At 40.7% G+C, this 12,673-nt stretch overlaps 2 protein-coding genes across 3 annotated transcripts in view; both read left to right on the forward strand.

Moving 5' to 3' along the window:
• LOC119724578 (rho GTPase-activating protein 18-like) overlaps positions 1 to 8,600 on the forward strand; it is a 72,431-nt gene extending 63,831 nt beyond the window's left edge. For both annotated transcript variants that reach the window (XM_038195686.1, XM_038195687.1), the window contains 6 exons: positions 625 to 831; positions 2,924 to 2,998; positions 3,379 to 3,426; positions 3,928 to 4,124; positions 5,163 to 5,245; positions 6,435 to 8,600. In XM_038195686.1, the coding sequence (XP_038051614.1) occupies positions 625 to 831; positions 2,924 to 2,998; positions 3,379 to 3,426; positions 3,928 to 4,124; positions 5,163 to 5,245; positions 6,435 to 6,526 (702 nt within the window). In that variant the 3' untranslated portion in view covers positions 6,527 to 8,600. The remainder of the gene's footprint in view (positions 1 to 624; positions 832 to 2,923; positions 2,999 to 3,378; positions 3,427 to 3,927; positions 4,125 to 5,162; positions 5,246 to 6,434) is intronic.
• Positions 8,601 to 9,893: 1,293 nt separating this feature from the next.
• LOC119725126 overlaps positions 9,894 to 12,673 on the forward strand; it is a 33,531-nt gene continuing 30,751 nt past the window's right edge. Inside the window, exon 1 of the mRNA XM_038196486.1 lies at positions 9,894 to 11,210. Within this exon, the coding sequence (XP_038052414.1) occupies positions 10,731 to 11,210 (480 nt within the window). The 5' untranslated portion in view covers positions 9,894 to 10,730. The remainder of the gene's footprint in view (positions 11,211 to 12,673) is intronic.

Here is a 12,673-nt window from a genome sequence, read left to right on the forward strand (position 1 = left end):
GTTGTTAGCTACATTTTGATACCCGTTTGCTACCAAAGACTGTAAATCGTCCAAGATTGACAACGGTTTATGAAACATGATGCAGTTTGAAAAGTTGCAAATTTTAAAGAGTACACAAGTGGAAATTGCAGCGTGACAATGTTACACTGACCGAAACGAACGCCAGGGAATATCGATTGCGCAGTGCTTGTATGCTTGTATGCACGTGGGCTATTTCGAATGACCTGCACTTTTTTCGGCACTGTGCAATTGATAGGGGCCAATTACGGCCATGTGTGGTAACGCTTAGCAATTTCTCCTTGCGTAATCGTTTAAATTTGCAACTTTACCAACTGCATAATTTTTCATAAACCGTTGTCAATCTTGGACGATTTACAGTCTTTGGTAGCAAACGGGGTATCAATATGAAGCTAACAAAATTCCCCAAAGGTCTATATCAATGACGTTATCATAAGATGATCAGATTCAAAATTATGACCCCTCCAATGAGTGTGGACTTTCTGTTTGTGCGGTGTTTAGTTCTCATGCATGCAACTTCAAAACTTGCATCCTCAAATCCAGTTTTCCTACTAGCATGAACAAATCTTTAAATCCTGTTCATTTATTTTTCTTCCAATTTTCCAGTTGTTACTGAAATTTCTGGGCAAGGTGGTGGACCACGAAGCCAAGAACAAGATGTCGCTGAACAACATCGCCATGATCATGGCCCCGAATCTCTTCACGGCGCAGGCCACGCGGAAAAAGTCGCCCGACTACGCCGAGCTGCAGTTTGCGGCGGGCACGTGCAACGTCATGCGTATGCTGGTCAAGTACCACAACATCCTATGGGTGGTGAGTAGAACCGGAAAATTTATTTTAGTCTGTGGCTGTGGCTATTTGGTCATTGGTGTGCTGAAGTCGTTAGCCATAGCCTCGGTCCAGAATGGCAGCCATCTTGGTCTGGTATCCTGACTCATTTTTGGGCTGGGGCTGTTTTTGTCATTGGTGTGTGCAAAAGTCAGTAGCCACGTAGCCATAGTCAGAAATTCATAAGGAATTAAGAGAATCATCGGCTGCAGCCATCTTGGTCTAGTATCCTTACTCATCCAAAGTCAACAGCCACAGCCAAGACAGAAACCCTTAAGCAGCCATCTTGGTCTGGTATCCTGACTCATTTTTGGGCTGGGGCTGTTTTTGTCATTGGTGTGTGCAAAAGTCAGTAGCCACGTAGCCATAGTCAGAAATTCATAAGGAATTAAGAGAATCATCGGCTGCAGCCATCTTGGTCTAGTATCCTTACTCATCCAAAGTCAACAGCCACAGCCAAGACAGAAACCCTTAAGCAGCCATCTTGGTCTGGTATCCTGACTCACTTTCTGGCTGTGGCTGTTTTTGTTATTGGCGTGCTCCAAGGTCAGTAGCCACAGTCATAGTCAGAAACCTTTTAGGACTTTAGAGAACCACAAGCAGCAGCCATCTTGGTCTGGTATCCTGACTAAATTTTTGGCTGTAGCTGTTTTTGTCAATGGTGTGCACCAAAGTCAGTAGCCACAGAAGTAGTCAGAAATCCTTCAGTACTTTAATTCAAACACAGACAACAACCATCTTGGTCTGGTGTCCTAAGACACTGTTGACTGACTGACTGACTGTTACATGTGAGCCGGGCAGTGCTGTCTGATAGGATTACCCCATAACGCCAACGAATCGGGCTAAATTCGCCTCAATGTTTAGACCAAATGCATGAAAAGACTTCCAGTGAATAGCCATTCGGAATCAATTGACTAGAATTTTGCGCAATCTCCGACCCCCCTTACTAGGCTAACCTACTCTTGTGCAAAGCAGTTGAGTTTGTTATTTATCTGTGAACAAAGTAGCTTGCTTAAACTCTCGGGGGATTTACACTGAAACTTTAAATATCAGAGATATATTAAACAGTCGGTCAGCATTTGGAAGCCAAGTATCCGTTCAGGGGTTTAGCTTGAAGGAAAATTAAATCCGACCCCGCACCCTTCCCTTTCTGGTCAGATTAATCCTGCTGTTTTCTGTCAGCTCATGCTGGGTTAATCCTGATTCCGTCCCGCCCCCTACTAGGGTCCGTTTTGGGGTCATTTAACCCCTATGCTGCCAAGTTGAAGTCAAGTCCGATAGAAATTCAAACCGTGAGGGAAATGCCCCTCAGGTCGTAAGTCAATCACGAGAAGTCAGGCTGCAAATCAATCTCAAGTCAATCACAAGTTTATCACAAGTCAGTCACAAGTCAAGCACAAACCATCACAAGTCAATCCCAAACCATGAGGGAAATACACCTCAGGTTGCAATTCAATCACAAGAAGTCAGTCACAAGTCAATCACAAGTCAATCACAAACCATCACAAGTCAATCCCAAACCATGAGGGAAATACACCTCAGGTCGCAAGTTAATCACAAGAAGTCAGGCTGCAAATCAATCTCAAGTCAATCACAAGTTTATCACAAGTCAGTCACAAGTCAATCACAAGTCAATCACAAACCATCACAAGTTTATCACAACAAGTCCATCACAAGTTAATGACAAGTCAGTCACAAATCAATCCCAAGTCAATCACAAGTCAGTCACAAGTTGGTCACAAGTCAGTCACAAACCATCACAGGTCAATCACAAACATCACTAGTTAATCACAAGTCAATCACAAGTCAATCACAAGTCAATCACAAGTCAATCACCAGTCAATCACCAGTCAATCACAAGTCAATCACCAGTCAATCACAGACCATCACAAGTCAATCCCAAGTCAGTCACAAATCAATCCCAAGTAAAATTACAAGTCAGTCACAAGCCAATCACAAGTCAATCACAAACCATCACAAGTCAATCACAAGTCAGTCGCGCGTCAATCGCAACTAATTTTAAACATTTCTTCATGCAAAATGTTTATTCTTGCAACTTTTTGTTCCTCCTTTGCAGGTCCCATTCCGTATGACGGAACAAATCAGGCGGATGTGCGAGGTTGAAACCAAAAAGACCAAAGATTCAAAATCGGTGAGTTTAACAAAGCAATTGTTTCTTTCCCCTCAAATTTCTTGTAAACAATATTTTGACCACTTTCATGGGGAAAAAACAGATGTTTTCAAAACAGAACTATTTCCTTTGTCTGTTTCACAAATATTCTCGTAAAGAAAAGGCTTTTTTTTTTCATGTTACCAATAGGTTCATGTTAAAACAGTTTCTATGACACTACTGTATTCGTCATTTAATAAAGAACAGATCCTTTTCCGCCATTTTCCCAATGCTACATACTGGACAAGTCCCTCAAATACAGTCTTGTATCGGGTATTATAGTATGGAGTCAAAGAGATAAGTGTGTTTTGAAAAGACGTGTTTTTTTTTGTAAATTAATTGCATGTGTGTTGTTTTCTCAGGTTATGACGCTTTTCAAGAAAAAGGACCGAAAGAGCTCAGCAGCTGAGGTAAGAGACAAAATTGTTGAATGACTGCGCAAAATTACTTCGGCCAAAATGTTCAAACTCAAAACATTCACATTAGTGGGGTGCTGCGGTGCAATGGTGAAGGTGTTCGACTCGTGTGCCGTGGTACATGGGTTCGAATCCAGACCGTGGGAACATGGTGCTTGTGCTCTTGAGCAAGGCACTTTACCATTATTGCTTCATCCTTCGGATGGGACGTAAAGCCGTCCGTCCCGTGTGTTGTGTGATGCACGTTAAAGAACCCACACATTTCTCATTAACTTCATTTACCTGTCTTTAATAAGAAACATTATTACCAGCGCCTTGAGTACCTAATTGTCGGTAGATACGTGCGCTATATAAGACTTCAGTATTATATTATTATTATTTCAAGATTTCATGTTCCTAACTAATTGCATTGCAAGCCAAAAGTACATTTTTCCTGTAAAGTTCCATGGGTTACACAGCCCTGACATTTTTTTGGGTTCATTTCTTACTTATTAGTTTGACGCGCAGGAAGGCGTCATCCGCATCCAAATGCCGGGCAACGAGAAGATCTCCAACACGGTACGACTCCACGAGACCATGACGGCGGGCGACATCGTGTCGCACTTCACGCAGCACGTCGTCCACCCCGTGCCCGAGACGCCGTTCAAAAGAACGAACAGCCGACGAAGAAGTAGGAGGAAAGCGTTCGAGAGGTGGGTTGGAATTTATTTAATATTATAATAATAATCGGCATTTAAGAACGCTCTTATTAGTAAACGTAATCACAGCGCTTACGGTGTCATTATTACCCCTGATCATTGGGCCAATTAAACATTCCAAATACCATCTCAGCTCCCTGGGGAGTATACAGATTGATGCTGCCTGTTAGGCGCAAGGAAGCTAATTCAATCACAGTTACCATCTCTACCCTCACAGGTACCCATTTACTCCTAGGTGGGGAGAAGCAATGAGTGACAAAGTGCCTTGCCGAAGGGCACACGCACCGTAACCCCAGGCTGGACTCGAACCCACAACCCGCAGAATTACCCACAGACCACGAATCCAATGCCCTTAACCACGAGGCCACGGCACTCCATTATTTATTGTTTATAATAAAGAAATAAAGGAAGAAAGAAATTTAATATGCTAAGCACTCATTTGAAATATTACTTAAACTTTATTTGTTTTGATTGATTTTCGCTTAGCACATAACTTTGCTGAACACTTTTTATTTTCTTCTACCAACTCCATGACCCCATGTCACAGGTCACCGCTAATTCTGCACTAGCTAGCAATGACAACAATTATAGTTTTTTTTTCAATTTTATGTAACTTCATGCAAATACTAAGCGAATCTGACGCCGTGAAACGTTCGCTGCAAAATTCTCCAGAGTTGAAATGTGTTCCACTTTTGCACATTCGCAGAGTGCACTCTTGACGTGACATCACAAGCTCATGTTTGCATTCACTTTCGTGCCGACTATGGGCTGTTCTTCACAGACCATTATCATATTGCCGCCATCTTGATTTTGTTTCCCATTCAAATCAACGTAACCAAATCGAGGCCGGAAGGAAAAATAGTCTGGTTCCTGTTTGCACATAAAACATTAATTATTCAGTACTGTTGTTGGATACAGGGAACATGACTGTAATGGTGGCAGCATGAAGGTCTGTTGGTAAAATTCTGGACATAAAAAGGACTGCCAGTGTCATTTCAATCAATTGAATTTCTTTTTTCGTCTGTTAAACAGAAACGGCGATACATCAGGTCTGATGTCACAGCTAGCACCCAACAGAACGAGATACTTCCTGTACGAAGTCGGCGGTAATATAGGTGAGTTGAGATTCCTTTGCTTCACCGGACTTTTGATTGATGGTTCCAGATGGCCAGCCTGGTTCCCTATTTGTACCTATCTCACTGTCTGACTGTCACTTACGACTCGGACTGGCTGTAGGCTATTGAATAGAGCCGGGCAGTGCTATCGTATAGGATTACCAGTGTTGTAGTCGAGTATTTTTTGCCAAGTACCGAGTACTGCTGAGTACTTAGGTTGCTGGTCCCAGAAAGCCAGCCTGGTTCCCTATTTGTACCTATCTCACTGTCTGACTGTCACTTACGACTTAGACTGGCTGTAGGTTGGTGAAGAGAGCCGGGCAGTGCTATTGTATAGGATTACCAGTGTTGTAGTCGAGTACTTTTTTCCAAGTACCGAGTACTGCCGAGTACTTAGGTTGCCGAGTACGAGTACGAGAACGAGTACTTGTACTTCCGAGAACAAGAACAGGTCCCCAAGTACGAGTATCAGTTCAGTGGAACGCCGCTATAACAAACATCGTGGGATCCACAGAAAATGTTCGTAATAGCGATCGTTCGGTATAGCGATTTTAAGCTGCCGGTGCTCCAGTACTCACTTTTCAATAAACAGCGCCCTTCATACATGTAGCTTCACCCTGCACGCCCTGGTAGTTACTGAAAGACGACTGCGAACACGTGCCGGCTATTGGACTATATAATTACACAGTTTTGCGCTTACTACCTACATCGATGGGTGGCATTCCCCTTCTAAATACTAGCCTCTTGTCCCTCTTCTGTTGACATATTTCACAAACAACGTTCGGTTGGTTTTTCTACAAAAAAATCAGGAGCCAAGGACGTAGTTCGGTATAGCCGAATGTTCGGTATAGCAGCGTTCGCTATAGCGACATTCCACTGTACTACTCGAGTAGTACTCGATTACGAGTACCGAGTACGAGTAGTACAACACTGAGGATTAACCCGAAACGCCAACGAATGCGCAAATGTAGGCCAGAAGCATGGAAGGACTTTCAGTGAATAGCGGTTTGGAAACAATTGAATATAATTTTGTGCACTCTGGGACCAGCTTTACTAAATCTTGCCTAGTCTTACTTGTCAACTCTACTCATTAAGAAGGTTTTTTTCTTTGAAGTTCTAGGTGCGAGTAAATAATTTATTGACAAGTTTACTCAATCCGTTTTGTGATTTTTCTTTTGTCTTGATTCAGGGCAGAGATGTTTAGACCCCGACACCAACATGCAAGCGTTGCTAAAAGTGAATCCCAACGCGGAATGGATCATCAACGCAAAGACGAACTGAAACGATCCATACGTGTGCTGCCAAGTCCCCCCCAAAAAACTCAAACAACTTCACTCCAAGGTTTGTTCAGCTGTTACAAGTACTGGAACGCTCTGGTTGGAAGTGGAGCTGTTTCGGGCAAACATGGCCAAAAGTTCATGTGCCAGATTGTCCGGGGGAAAGGGCGAACTCGCTTGATTTGGATGGAACTGGAACCAATTTGGATTGCAGTGGGTCAAAGGTTACTCTGTGTCCAAGTGGCCGAGGGAAATACCCCCCTCGCTTGATCCGAATGGAACTTGAACCAATTTGGAATGCAGTCGGCCAAAAGTTACTCTGTGTCAGAGTGGCTAAGGGAAATACCGCCCTCGCTTGATCCGGATGGAACTTGAACCAATTTGGAATGCAGTGGGCCAAAAGTTGCTCTGTGTCAGAGCGGCCAAGGGAAATACCGCCCTCGCTTGATCCAGATGGAACTTTAACCAATTTGGAATGAAGTCGGCCAAAAGTTACTCCGTGTCAGAGTGCCGAAGGGAAATACCGCCCTCGCTTGATCCGGATGGAACTGAAACAGATTTGCATTCAACTTGACCAAAGTTACTCTGCGTCAAGAGTTTCTGAGGGGGAAACACTGCCCTCGCTTGATAAGTGTGCGACACGTGGCTGGTGCTCATTAGCCGGTAACCGATAGACGAACAAGGTTAAACAGCGCTGCACTATTTGGGAGAGCGTTGTCGCGTCGTCTTCCAAAGTGCTGCATTTTGGATAGTAAAGGAACTGCATCGGTCACAAAATGAATGAAACTATATAAGTTTAATATAGAGCCCAGATATTTATGTAAATATATATAAATATTAATTTAAAACAAATAACATCGTAATCAGTGCTTTCCGAAATGTATATGCACAAAAGTCACAGCAGGGGATAAGCATAGCAAGTATTACACAAATTGCGAGATATATGCAATATTTTTCTCAGCCCTGTAGCCAGTGTATATTTTTCGTGTTTCAAAAAATTTAAAATTATATTTAACAGCCTGACGATTTGTAGATTCTGGCACAGATAACACTAGAAAATGGTAATTTTGTAGCCTTTGAAAAAATATCTGTGTTTCAGTGGGCATTTTAAAAGATATGCACCGAATATTTTATGCGTTTTTATCATATCAAGATCTTTCATTGGAAAAACTACAAGCGAGCATTAAAATACAGTATTTTGTGCAATACTGTCATTTTTTAGAACAAGAACAAGTTTGTAATGCTACAAAAGAACGAACGTTTAAAATACCATGCAAGTTTTACAGCAAGCACCACATTTTGTGTAATAATCGATCAAATATTGTCACAAGTAAAATTTACACTTGTAAAAAATGTATAACAAGTTAATGCGTTTGTAATGATATTGTAAATATTTCGGTTTTATAGTAATTTATTTAAACAGATGATTTTTTTTTGTCTTGTGTGATGATAAAAGTGTTTTGTTCTTTTTAGACTGCCAGTAATCCACTAAGGATGTTTCGTAAAATCAAAAAATAATTCTAAAGGTGAACATTTATTGACAACATATACGCAAAATGTGTCAAATAGCTCCTTCAGTGAATAAGCACCCCCCCCCCCCCCCCCCCAAATGAACAAATACAAATATTTCAGTTAAATTTTTTTTAATTCAATTTAAAAACTGTTGAGATCAACTTGGTCCACGAAAAGTCTCACTTGTCTGAAAAAGGGACCAATTAATATTAAGGGATACTATTTAATCATTTTTTTGCTCTAAACATTGTAAAAATTCTTAAAATTTAATCTTCAGTTTTCATATGAATTTTACATGACCCCCTAAAATGTTTTTACCGATTATTGTTCAAAGTCATTCCTGTCTATAATGCAATCAACTTTAACCATTTGTACTTGTACATTTCTTTGGCGATATGTTGCATAAATTGAGTGTATCAAAATTATAGGTTAAAATAGCAATGTTAACAAATTATGGTTTCTAAAATTTACATGAGACTATATGCATTTAAATGAAAACAACTTGCCAGATTTTTGTCAAGTATGAAAAGTGTTTTTAAAATAAACATTCAGCTTCACATAATTTATAATTTTTTTCCTGTGTGTGTTTTTCTGGTGAATGTTTGGTGAATTTATTAATTTTGGTGTCTGATTTTGAGGTCAAACCATGAAAAAGAGTTTGGAATGCATACAATTATTTCAAAAAAGTTCCTCAATTTTAGTGGAGAATCTTTTATCCCCTTCTCCCCCCCCCCCCCAAAAGTGTTAACGCCCCTTTAGTGACTGAACAACACAAGAGGGCGTCCTTCAATTCAGGAGCTTGCGAGGTCGCTTGGCAACAGTGATAGAGTGCACATGCGCTGCAATGACTACTACAATAGTTGACATCCATATAGTTTTATTTGTATGGCTTTCGATCGAATAAAGCCTCTTATTATTATCGGTTATCTATTCGGCACTATCATGGGGTATGCCTAGGGCAAACTTTAGTGTTGTGCCTGCTTATGTAGACCTACATGTATTGACTTTCTTTGTAAAGAATGGAATTTGAATCGATTGGGTGGATTGAGTATTTGAAAAAAACCTTAGTGGGTGGTTTTGGAACTTGCTGTCCCTCCCCCTTAACAAACCCCGCCCATCCCCGTTGCCCTTTTCCAAATACAAACTGTTATTGTGAAAACTTCAAGGGAAAAGTTCAAAGGATAAGAAAATACTATAGGCCTACTTGATCTCTCAAGATTATGTCACTTTTTGACATAAAAGCTGATTCATTTTTAGTAAAAAAAATTGAATTGTTTTTAATAAAAGTATTATTTTCTTTAGCCTATTTAATATTGGCATCATGACTACTGATAACGATTTTGTTTCTCAAAATGTATCCGTTATTTTAGATTAGTTTGTTTTACAACTTTTTGCAGAAAATAAAATCGGAAAATTACTTTAACAAGTTTCTAAATACATCGCATTTTTCTCTAAATAAGCAATGCACTATAAACAATGAAATTATTCTCAGAATATGTCATTGAAAAATAACAATTTCAACAATTTCTTTCCATCAGATTAAAATTAAGAAGTCTGGAAAATGCTCTCGAATTTTTTTTTTTGAACATGGTGTAAATTACGGTTTCAATTTAGTTTTTTTTTTCACTAGAAAAAAAAGCTCCATACTAGCACTACTTAATCCATGCTTCCGTAAAAGACCAACGGTGCGCCAGTAATTAGGCATTTCTAATTGTACTTTCTATCCAACCACCAACAAAAAAAGTGAGTGTACCCCTGCATCCAAAAAGGGTCATTATTTCTTCCCCATTTGGGACAAAAGAAGGTCTCAACATGGTGCGTGACAGAATTAAGCCTATAGTATAAAGTAACAATGAGCCACAGCGCCACATGCTGAGGTACAGCCCCGTTGCCTATGGCTGCGTTTCGGTTCAATACTTCCGTGCAAATTCACGTCAGTGCCGGTCGATGTTATTCGAGTACGAGCAAGCGAAATAGGCCACCAAAAATCCCACAGTGCGACACAAAATCGGCACGTAAAACTTCAATTAGGGATCGAAACAGTTGGCCTATTGTTCTTAAATTAATTAGATGGAGAGTTGAAATAGCTGAACGGTGTCGTATCGCGGCACGGGTGAGGATTGATTACCTAGTTTTCAATCGAGGAGAGGGAAAAAATACCGAGGCGATTGGAGAGTTTTGACGGGTGGATTACGAGCTGAAGACGGTAGGGTGGTTGGTGGTGCACGCTGGAGTCGTATGAACCCGGAACTGGTGGTTATCGGAGAAACAAGGGGTAAAGTTCATCGAGTGCTGCGTGTATCGGATCGTGTATAACACCTGTTTTTATCGATGGTAGAGTAAACATTGCACAGTTCTACGGTATGCCGATCGGTGTGATTTGGTTTGAAGATAACGCTGATGGTATGTAATGATCAAACTTCAATAGATCTGGTGTAGCTCCATGCTAAAATAGACAAGTTTTCATTGTGCTACTGATACTGTATGATTTATGCGTTGTCGAATGATTTAGATGTGGCACGACTGGACTATCCTATAGTGCCAAAATGTAGGCTGAAATTTTTGTTCCAATTCTGGTTCCAAGTCACCAAAATGACTTCAAAATCTTCCTAGTGAATAACTCGACATGGAAATAAACAGGATTCGTCAGGGAACGTTCTGAAACGTTCATTTAAGGCGTTGGGAACGGTTTCAAAATGGCATTCCCGGTTCTGAACCACTTGGTGTCGTACCCGGACCCACTTCAAGCGGATGTTCCAACGGGGGACTCGGATGCTGACGCCCCGGGAGAAAATACCTCCGAGACGGTCGAAGACCGAGAACTCTCGGAACCCGTGGAAGACGAAAGAGTTGATGAAAACAAGAACCAAAACCATCGTCTACCATCCGTCGTATCTCTGAAAGAATTTGAGAGACTTCCAAAGCCTGGAACAATCAAGCCAAGTTGGTTGGAGACAAGTTACCAACAAGCTTTGGCCCGAGTCCGAGAGCGGATCGTGGGCGAGAGGAAGCCGCCGAGGAACGCATTGGAGTGGCGGTACCACAAGGCGCCGGCTCCCGCTCGGCCGGATCTGACTCGGACTTTTCCCGTCCTTATACGAAACGAGGTCAATAAAAAAAATCCGAATAGACGGAAGAGGCATCGAAGGAGCGAGACATACCCTAGAGCTGCCACGGTAAGTATAAAACATGTAACTGCATTCCGTTAAAAAAAAAAGACAAACTGTTCTCGAAAATCTTTGTCCGGATTTCTTTACAATAATTTATTTGTGTTGATTTTTTTGGAGTCATACAGTTTATCTTCATTTAAATTAAACGATCTCATAGGCCAAATCCCCCCCCCCCCCCCAAAAAAAACCTGGCAAACTACGAACGTATACGAAGTTGTCAATCTTCAACATCATTCCTATCTAACGCATGAAACGTTGATTTGGAGTACCAGGAAGGTTTAACATTTTCCTCCGAATTTTGATGGTCATCGCAAGTTGTCCATTTGTGAATGATTCGATAAAAGTCGTGGATACCATACCAGACGATGCATCGTAAAAATATATGAATATGATGAACAAATAAATGAATATGATGAACAAATAAATGAATATGATGAACGGTACAAGCCAACATTTTCACCCACGTTTTCGAAACCCATACCCTCATAACTTGAATGGCGTGTATGGCTTACCATACACACAAACAAAAACGCTTGGAAAACTAATCTACTGCAAAATACGATAAGTAAACTGCGCTCTTTTCCCTCAACAATCCTCCAAATATTTTCTCCTAATCCCTCAAGAGCAAAGTAAGCACCCCTTTGAATACAGCCCAGTATTTTGACAACAAACAAGCAACGTTATATTCTAATCTAATCCCACACGATCCTCTCAAGGACAATTTTGCCCTCAGCCTCAACGTGTTTGCGTCTAGCGCAGGCGATTTCATATAATCGGCTAAACTATAATCACGAATTCCTAGACATGCTAGACTAATCCTATAGCCTTCCTTCCAGAGGATTTTTATGTGGAGCCACATTATGCCACGGTTTCGCGGTCTGCCGTCGTCAATTTTTCCCGTCAGAATCGCGGAAACATTTTTTAGCAGTAATTGTTCAAGTTTTTTTTGCAAAGTAACTTGATCTCTTGATACAAACAAGATATGCATGCTTGACATGATTGTGATAGTCACATTTTTTTCACCTAAATTTTCCATAGGCCTAGCCTAGTTGGTATTTTTCGAAGGTAGAACTTTTTAGGAAACATAACTCCAGCAAGCCAGATATAGAATCGTATGCTTTTCATGAATTCTTGTTCGTTTGTAACGATAAAAAAGACAAAGAAAATCCAAAGACGAACGTTCAAAACCTAACCTGTTGAACTTTCAGCTCAGTGGATATCTGTCATGCAGAAAGTTTTGATCATGAAACACGATTTCGTCTATAGAACTTTTTATTCCAAAAATCTGCAGTCAACTGACTGATCGTTAAAAATCACTGAGAGTTTTTCTTCTATAAAAATGACAGCAAGCCAGATGGAATAAATTCACGGGTTGTTTAGCACCAGTACGATATCTAATCCAATTAAACTCTTTGATAATAATTCGATAGGCTAGTTTTGAGATAAATGCAAATAATGCTGTACATGTA

Source organism: Patiria miniata, unplaced genomic scaffold (genome assembly GCF_015706575.1).
Source record: "Patiria miniata isolate m_02_andy unplaced genomic scaffold, ASM1570657v1 HiC_scaffold_18, whole genome shotgun sequence".
Taxonomy (NCBI): domain Eukaryota; kingdom Metazoa; phylum Echinodermata; class Asteroidea; order Valvatida; family Asterinidae; genus Patiria; species Patiria miniata.